This window comes from Sardina pilchardus, chromosome 11 (assembly GCF_963854185.1).
Source record: "Sardina pilchardus chromosome 11, fSarPil1.1, whole genome shotgun sequence".
NCBI lineage: Eukaryota > Metazoa > Chordata > Actinopteri > Clupeiformes > Clupeidae > Sardina > Sardina pilchardus.
This window is the reverse complement of record NC_085004.1, coordinates 25365615-25375410: the sequence shown is the minus strand read 5'-3', so window position 1 is coordinate 25375410 and position 9796 is coordinate 25365615. Positions and strand designations below refer to the sequence as shown.

The 9796-nt window shown below is 42.2% G+C and overlaps 1 protein-coding gene across 2 annotated transcripts in view; it reads right to left on the bottom strand.

Moving 5' to 3' along the window:
- lrrc28 (leucine rich repeat containing 28) overlaps positions 1 to 7685 on the bottom strand; it is an 18181-nt gene extending 10496 nt beyond the window's left edge. The window contains exons 1-6 of one of the 2 annotated variants that reach the window (XM_062548881.1): positions 7442 to 7685; positions 6260 to 6489; positions 5806 to 5846; positions 5330 to 5367; positions 5039 to 5176; positions 688 to 894 (exon numbers count right to left, since the gene is read on the bottom strand). In XM_062548881.1, coding sequence (XP_062404865.1) covers positions 688 to 894; positions 5039 to 5176; positions 5330 to 5367; positions 5806 to 5846; positions 6260 to 6427 — 592 coding nt within the window. In that variant the 5' untranslated portion in view covers positions 6428 to 6489; positions 7442 to 7685. Of the gene's footprint in view, positions 1 to 687; positions 895 to 5038; positions 5177 to 5329; positions 5368 to 5805; positions 5847 to 6259; positions 6490 to 7095; positions 7247 to 7441 lie in introns of those variants that run through there. The other variant, XM_062548882.1, reaches the window with a different exon arrangement.
- Between the last annotated feature and the right edge of the window lie 2111 nt (positions 7686 to 9796).

The window sequence follows — 9796 nt, the reverse complement described above, 5'->3', positions numbered from 1 at the left end:
CCAAGAACTTGCGAAAGACTAGCGAAAGGCGCATGTACAGCACAGTTGAGATGTACAGTCACGAGACATAAGCAGCCCTTAGCAAACAGTTCCAAACAACTTCTCTGCAGGATAAATAGCCTTCTAGGAATCTTATTCAGCCATTCAAACATTATTGGAGTAAGTGTTGCTTTTATCAGGCCAAACTTTCGATTGTAAAGAGTGGTCAATCAATCTTGAAAATAAATGACTGTAGTACTGTTTTACCTAGGAGACCATGGTTATTATGATAGTTTCACTTTTCCTTTGATACAGTATAGACCAGCGCAGAATGCAGTCACAAACAGGTTTCAGGAAAGCAAGGTTTAATGGAATCTGTGTTCTATATCTATACACGGTCTCATATGCATGCAGGTTCCTTCAAAAGCACCACTGACAACATCGATGTGCTGTTTGAAGCTGCGCTGCTTGCTGTTAAAGGGAATGACCGATGCCACTCTCATTGGTTGAAAGGATGTTACGCCCAAAACACACCCCGAATGTGCGCTGGTCGCACCCTTAACTGCCATTTCAGCTTTTCGCCACTGACCACGCGTTTCTGATCGCCAAGATAAGAAAGAGCCCAGAGACATGGTTGACCCGACGACCGTAGAGCAGCCGACACAAGTCCCAGCATGCATCGGCGGCCGGCGGTGGGCGCGTACTCACCGAGGGGCAGCGAGGCCAGGCAGTTGGCGGCCATGGAGAGCTCGTTGAGGCTGTGCAGCTGGCACAGCTGGCGCGGGAAGCAGCGCAGGTTGTTGCGGTCGGCCGTCAGGCACTGCAGGGACAGGCACTGGTGGAGCCGCTCAGGCAGAGAGCTCAGCAGGTTCATGGACAAGTCCAGGGTCTCCAGCTCACGCAGCTCCCCGATCTCTGTGGGCATGCCATGGCAACAGCATGTCAGAAACATACACATACTGTACATACATACATACAAGCATGCATACACATACACAAACTTATGCAAATATGAAACATATAACATATATACCTATGTGTAAGCATATGTACACGCAGTACACACACTGACTCACACAAGTAACACACCAGGAATTATGTATATTAGGTGACTCAACACTGCCTTGGATATCCCTTCTCTGGCACTACTGTTCTCTCTGAAATCATGCTGTTGTTAAAATAAACTTCTGCCCCATAGAATAACAGTGCTCAGATGGCCGGGGCACCGCTAGTGTTCTGCCTGAGCAGTTGTGCTACTGTGGACAACAGCAACTGACATGTCTGAGAACAAACAGATATCATCACTTTGACACACAGTGTTTATGCAGCGGGACAGGGTGAGGTGCGTGCCCCCGTTCCACTGCTGAGCCGCGACGACGCACTCTCTCTGTGTGTGTGTGTGTGTGTGTGTGTGTGTGTGTGTGTGTGTGTGTGTGTGTGTGTGTGTGTGTGTGTGTGTGGTTTCCCCGGAGACAGGCCTGTGTGTCTACACAGAGTCCAGCTGATCCCCTGTTCATTACCGCTGCTAATGACAAGTGACATTAGCGGGCAGAACGAGAGAGTGGGCAGAACAGGACTGGGAGGAGGGGGTGGGGCTGCAAATGGGGAAGCCAGTCATTTACAGCTAGTGAAGCTCTTCAGCTTCTGGCCATGCCCTGAGCCACTGGAACAGCACTCTCTCTCTCTAGGCCAGTCAGTCTACCTGTCTGTCTGTCTACCTGTCTGTCTGTCTACCTGTCTGCCTTCATACCTGTCTGTCTGTCTGTCCGTCTGTCTGTCAAGGTCTTTACACTTTAACCAGAAGCTACACCCGTAGAGGGATGCACCACACAGGTAAGGGGGGGGGGGGGGGTGAGCCTGAGAGAGGACTGACAGCATGTGGTCTCAGGTGAAATGTGGGTGAAGGGACAGGCCTCAGCTTGGACGTCGGCCCTTTTTATGTTACAGGGCCTTGTCAGTCTCCAGGAGTCCAGTTCGGTGGCCACAGCTTATCGCCCCCTGTTGACCACAAGAGGGACCTGACGATAGAGGCAACGCGACCCAATAGCCCACACTATGATGTCTAATCTCATTTCTGCTCTGACTAAAACCAAATTTCATTGATGAGGACAAGGTCTTAGCGGCTTCATTTGTGCTGTCAAAATGAATACAATCTTGTGACTGGAAAGGGAGCTGCTACCCTTCGGCGAAGCAGGGCAGGACTGCTCGTCTCATAAACCCATATGGTTAATCAATTAGTGAACAATCAAAGTGGTTTTCCGACCACTGGAATGTCTGCACTGTTTCAGGGCCCTTTCAATCTATTGTATAATTGCGCTCAGGCAACCGACCACACCACTGTTGCATGCAATATCCAAGCCGCAGACACAGTTCAATGACACACTAGGAATTAATGACAAAGAAAAGGTTGTGTGGGGCAGAATATAGGTCAGTGGCGGAATAGCAAAAGCACACTGACTGAGCGAATGCTAAAAGAACACAGAAAATGTCCAAAGGGGAGACGCCGACGACGACGGAGGGGATTTCCAGACAAAACTGACAGATCATAAGCTTGTGCCGTAAACTTTAACAGGGTGTTAAAAGCACAGTTCTCATTCATGACAGAAGGCACAGGGGCACAGCCTCAATATTGCTGTCTGTCAAATAGATGTAATTGTTTCAAAACAAAAGGCTCATTACACAACAGGCGGAAAGACGCATTCCTAACATCTTGAAAATGAGAACAGCAGACGTGTAGACTTTTGTGTTTCTGTGCTAACGTGCTGGCGTTTGGCTCCCTTCGTTCATACAGCCTGACTATTCGCCTTCAGATTCACAACTGGTCTTCTGCATGACATGGCTTCACTCATCATCATCATGAATAGCATGCTAGAACAAAAGCCTCAATAAACTCAATAGATGACATACCTCATGATCAACGAGAAAATCACTGAATCAGACCGAGATGACAACTTGAATGAGATCAGTAATCAGAAGAGAGCCATGGAAGAGTGCTGTTCCCCAACTTACATGTCAGTACTTGCACCTGACTCAAGCACTAGAGCTACAGGGACCAAACATTGCAATATGACAGTTTTTGGCCTTGCGTCAGAAGACACCTCAACTGTGATGAAAAGTATTACAACTGTGATTTTTTTTAAAAAACTCTCTTAAAACCTGAAAGTGCTGTGTGTGGAGGAATAGTACAGTGACAAAAATGCAGGGAAGACTCTTTTTTTTCGTCCAAACTCTGCCTTCATTCTTTACACAAACTGTGATGCAACTGCTGCTAAAATACAGAAATGTGCATGGCCTTCCTCACAGACATTTCATGCTCCACTTCACGTGGTGGTGCTATAACAGTGCCATCTGAAATACAAGGACTCAGGAGTTGCAGAGAGAGAGAGAGAGAGCAGGAATAAGAAAGAGAAAGGTTTTTTTTTTAGGAATGTAATGTAAGTATCTTGTGCAAAAGGGCTTGTGTCATGAATCAAGGCTCACCGTCTTAAAAAGAGAGAGTGAGGGGGGAAAGAAAAATCCCCTTTGCTCCAAAAACAGTGGACTTCTTTTTGGGCGTCTGGCCTGACATACCAGACTTCATTTGTTATTGCATATTTTTACTCACCGTTACTAAATTAGGAAACCAGAAAGCAAGGCATTCCTCTGCCAAGAACAAGTGAGCGAGTGGTAATGGTGGCAACAGCAGGGTACTGGGGTGGAGGGGGGGGGGGGTGGAGTGCGGTTTGTGGAGGGGACGGTGCCAGCCCCAATCACACACACACAATACAGAATGGGAAGCAACCCTTTAGACAGGCCTCTGCACCCCCTCTGTGACCACTCCAATCCACAAACAAACACCATAGAGACACGGCTGGGGTTAATACGAGGCAACTGCCTTCCCAGAGCCCCAGGGCATCAGCACGAGGGGGTGGGGGTGGGGGGGTGGATGGGCACTGGTGACCACGACTCAGCACTGTCCAGTGTCCACATGTACATGTCTGACTTATGGCCACAGACATGCTTTGCAGAAAACCAGACCAAGAGCCAGCAGTTTCCATCAGACGGGTCACCACAGGTGGCAGTGGTGGTGATGGAAGCAGGAGGTGATACAAGAGGTCAGGGCCCGGTGTCTCCATAGCGATGGATCTATGCACTTACGTACGTACATGCTCGTAGGGTGAAGGTGCCTACACTGCTTTTAAGAAGTTCTTCTTGCCTATGACACACATCTCCTACGACTCCCAAGTCTCCCATGTTGACGCTGACACTATGACGACACGCGACGAGTATGATCTCGTAACGTGGCCAATCTTCCAACCAAGACGCAGCAAGAATTTATGGTTCTCTGATCGCCTAGTCGGAAATGGTCAATCATAAAATGACCACAGTAGAACACAAACACATTGTGCAATCTGCACAGGCCATTGGGGTGTCACAGAAGAAGAAATTTGAAGTGAGGAAATGTATTAAGAGTGTAGACTTATGACAGATTTCGATGCACCACAGGTCGTGAAGGTTCTTTATTCTGCCCTCACTTTTTTTATTTAAGAAAAATAGACTTGGACAAACAGAATAGCAAATTCATTACATTCAAATATAATAAAGAATTGGAACATGAGTGTGATAAAGACATGCTTAATTGTAAGTGTTTTCACAAAGTTCTTGGGGAAAACAACGGTTTCTGAAAATCATAAGACGATCGTAAGAGGGACTTAGAAGACTACTTAGGCTTAAAATGCTTTCTCTAAACTGGGCCCAGACGGACCACCAGCATTATTAAGACTCAGCCTCCCGTCATCGTGTGGAAGTGTAGTGGAAGTAGAGGAAACAAGTCCCTCTTGGTATGGTTCAAACTATACACAGAGGATGTGAGTAAGAGACAGGCAGAGAGTCTCCTGCAAAGTTGTACAGGAGATGACTCTAAGAGCATACTGCTGCCTTAACAAGCAAAGCTATAAGAGCAATACTAGAAGATGGATTTATTGCAAAAAGAAACGAATCATGCCAGTGCATTTCTGTACAATTCTTTGGGCAAGCGACTATGTTGAATGACTATGGGATAAAAATGAAGGTTGCATACCCTGAGGAAGGAACTTCAACTGGTTGTTGGCCAATCGCAAGTGGCGTAAAGACCTCAGCCGACCAATCTCAGGACAGATAACCTGCAGGGCATTGTCACTCAGATCCAGGGACTGTAGCTTGGCTAAATTGCCAATAGCTGCGGAGGAAAATTCCAAGGCATCATTTGAGAAACTGAAGAGCAGTAATTATCTCCAAAAATGATGTAGGCCTAATTTAGCACTTTCAAAGCAGGTCACATCTTACTGTCAATGTGCGCACATCAAAACATTGAGTGGTTGAGTATGCTTACCTTCAGGAATGATGGCAATATTGTTTGAGTGCAAATACCTGTAAAAAGACATCCAACATCACTAATACATACACCTCTTACTAAATCTACTCCAACATCAAATAACATCACATACACTGGGCCTTCAAGTAAAGCCGTTATGTTCACCCATCTATTTTCACACCTGGCCCACACCTGAAAAACTTTAAACCTTGCATGTTAATATTTTTGCTCTTTCACTGCCATCTACTGGACATTTGGTAAACGTGCAGTCAGGAAAACATGATGGTGCTAATACAACCTACTCCATTCATTCACTCTGATTATTGAGATGATTACAGACTACCTTTACATTTCTGAATATGCAGAATGAGCCATAGAATAAATGATGTTTCAAATAAGTTTAAGCAACCATAGATGTCTGTATATTCTATGGTGAGGACAAATATAACTGCATTCACACATGACTATCTATATGAAGTTGTGCAATTACTTACAGTTCGATCAAATTTGGAAGCTTTTGTGCAAGATTGTCAGGCTGTAAAAAGACAAAGAGTACAGATGACATCTACTTTTTGCAAAATATACTGACATCACTGAGAAATACACACTATACAGTGTATTTCACATAATACACTGACATGAGGAGAAATATAAAAATAGGGTTATAAAAAAATAGTGAGCTGTTTATGATTGACACATTTGCATGTGATATAGACCTAATCAATCTCCTGTTATAGGCCTATACACATAATGATGGCACCAATGAGGAAATCAGTTATCTTAACAGCTGCCAACATACAATATCTTCAATGACGAGATGGCATTTCAGAAAACGTCGATGATAAGTGCAACCACCAAAACATGCATTCAGGTAACTGACATTTTTCTTTTCAAGTTTGCTCTGGTTTCCTTTCACAAGAAGGACGGCGGTGTGGGTTTGATCCTTACCAAACTTGTAAGGGAATTCCTCTTCATGTAAAGTCTTTCCAAAAACTGCAGTCCCTCATCTTTCAAAAGTTCCACAGGAAAGTTGTTCAGATTCCTGTAATTGAGAAACAAATTCTTGTGGCGTTCCTGCTTTGCCATAAATATTGTCTCATGGAGTTCTGAGGCCATGGTAGAATGAGGGCCCCTATCCTCCGGGCTTGCTCCTTCTCTCAGTTAATCCATTGTAGCTCCTTGGAAAAAGAAGAGACTGATCTTATCAATTTGTTAAAATCATATCATTCATCATAAAATCATCATTAAATCATCATATGATCTATTACATTGTATACAATTGTGTATCTCGCGAAATTTCCAATAACTGCGCGATAAAATTAAGTTCTATGAATTTCCGTCTTCGAACATAAAAATGCCCAGAAACACCTACAGGCAAGTTAGTTTACAATGCACACAGAGGGCCTGGGAGAACGACTCAGCCAAAGCCATTTAGATATCGATGGCTTTGGACTCAGCCAAACTGCTGTAACGTTAGCTAACATTTGATTAGATAGTTTATGTTGGATGGTTGGACGGGAACTTGCATGTGTAAATAGCTAGTTCTATATCATATCGTATCTGTAGTTGCAAGACACCACAAGAAAATAACATTAGAAATAGGCGTGCCTCAAAATATGGTCAGAAAACCATAACTGCCTAATGTCAACATCGACACTTGCTAACACTAGATAGCTAACGTAGCTAACTTATCAAGTACATATCATAACCTAGTAGCAGCTACAGTACTACTTCATCCATCGATATCTAACATTGCAGCTCAAATTCGGACATTAAATACTCACCATTGCACCTAACGTTAGCCAAGAAACTACACGCAGTAAACAAGTTATAACGGAGAGGCGAAACATGGTGAAATATGTGATTAGGTAGGTAGTCACTCGTCTATGTTATGTAGCCAGGTAATCAGTAACAGCGGTGTCATTACCTGCTAACAAGCTAGCTGAACAATAATGAAAATGGCGTTGGATGGCTAGTCGGCTAATTACATAACTAGCGCTAGCTAGTGTTAGCTTCCTAGTTTGCTAACTTGCAAGTCGTAGCCATGCACGCTCTCAAATCATTCTTAACCACCCAACACATCATACATCAATACAATTACAGTTTATCATATCGAGGAGCATAACTCACGTTTCCCATGCCAATTCATGCAGCTTGCCATTATTGCAAGTTGAGTTCAGAGGTAACGTTGACGTTGAACCTGGTTGAATCGTTCCACAATATTACATGGAAAGGACGTGGTGGAATAAAATCAAATAAAAGTCGCTAAAGGCTGAAAGTAGTTTTTTTCTGTCAAGCATTCACCAGTGTTTTATAATGTTGAATTATTTCTGTTCTCTAATTAGCCCTCACAAATGCATTTGCCGGTTACAGTATCATAACTGGAATAAATTACATTACGATGCATAGACATGTTGACAATATTAATACTTCCTGTTTCAATGCCCCTTGTTGTGGCGTGATTCTGTGCTGCAGGCCTATCTGCATTAAAGGGACCCTTGTTTTCATCAAATGGAGACCAAATACTTGAAGTGAATCACAGTTACTTGAATTCAGTGGCATACTGTATAAAATATGGAACATTTCACATTCATTGTTGCAAATGGAAATCAGGGGAAAATCAGGGAAAATCAGGGAAAACGTGATAGATAATCATGTGACACAATGAAAGTATGCAAAACATACCATTTCCCACCAAAGTTTATTTATTTATGTATTTATTTTTTAAAAGACAGCACCTGAAAAATAAACCATTTAGTATTGATATCCAAGTCCCAGCTATTTCCATACAGGGGGCGCTGTTAACTTTCAGCCTATTCAATTTCACTATCAGGAACCTCAAGACAACTGCAACACTTAATATAAGACTGGCAGGTGGCTTGGGTATGTGGAAACTTAAAACTCTTTAATAACTGAATGTGAGGAGTAATGATAAAAAGAAGGCCTCATATTTTTATTATTATTATTATTATTATTATTATTATTATTATTATCATTATTATTATATTGTATTTTGTTTGTCTCAAAGATGGTGAAAAGGTGCTGAATGTGCTGAATGTGCTAAATTTGAATAGTTCTTATCTGTAGAGTCTGCAGACCTTGTCACATATATTCTGAAGTCAACCAGAACTTGTCTTGATGTAAATAGTTATGCATGTGTCGCCATTTGTTTACATCAAAATAGTTTGTAAAATATGTCAGTTCTTTTTTGTTATTATTTTGAGATAAAATATGCCAGGTTATTTTTATGAGAAAAAGTTTTGCTAGTAATTAATCACAGTTTAATTATGAATGTGTTGCCAGATGTGGCTTCGGTTGGGTACAGCCATAATGGATGGAGCAACCCCAAGAAGATGACTGGCTAATTCATTATGTAGTCATGTAATTTGAGAACAAATAGCAAGTTTCCAAGTTCCAATGGGTGAATAATTTGCCGTTTATTGCCTTTATTCCATTTCAGAATGTGGATAGCATTTTCATGTTGAGAGTGAATGGACTCTAAAAAATAGAGAGACAGTGTGGCTGACAATAACAATAAAACAAACTATTGTGATTTTAATCATCAGTCATTCTGATTTTGTGTTTATTTATTTTTTTGCCTTTTGTTATTGTATACATTAGACATTATAATAATTCATTGTTATCTATTTATGACCAGAGCCTGTGATACTGCCTAAATTAACATTCATGGGCAATTGGGCATACAAGATTGTATTATTACTGAACTATTGTAACCTTTACCTATCATTCTACTTGTCACCCTGGACTGTTTGTTGATCAAACACATGACAGTTGTGTCAACAACCTGAGATTTTCTGTCGTCACTTATTGTCAACCTGCATATGACTATGACAGCTTTGCAGTTGATTTGACTGCTTGTGTTGATAAACATCCAATGTTTTGCCTGATTCAACATACATGGGAAGCATGTATTTTCCTAACCAGTATAAGCTATTTTATTGTGAGTTTGGTAAGAATTGTGAGTTTGGCAAGCTCTGTGAATCACTTGGGGACAATGACAGTGGATCCTCTGCAGTTTAAAGACCTCTTTTCAAAATGGCCATTTGGAGCAAAGGGACACAGCACTGAGTTCTTCCATGCAGAATCTGTCCACAATGCCATAAGCACATGTTTTTCTACTGCATGGCCTTTTCAGATCTCTTCATCATCTAAAACATCGCCTTGTGAAAACATGGAGACTGTGCTGTTGTTTGCAGCTCCTTTTCAACAAGATGGGCCGAAGTATATTTATATATGCATAGTGATAATCTGTCTTGTTTAAAGCAGCAACAACGCTGCATACAGGACTCCAGTGTGAACTTAGTTCTTTTCAAGTAAAATGCAAGTGGATTGAAAATGACAGTTATTCGATGCTAACTAACTATACTGGCTGGAGTGGCATCAGTCATTGTTGTTTTACCATTCGTCTCACTCATTATTCATGTGGCTCACTTGGTGTGAATATAGGCCTAATACCAACATAAC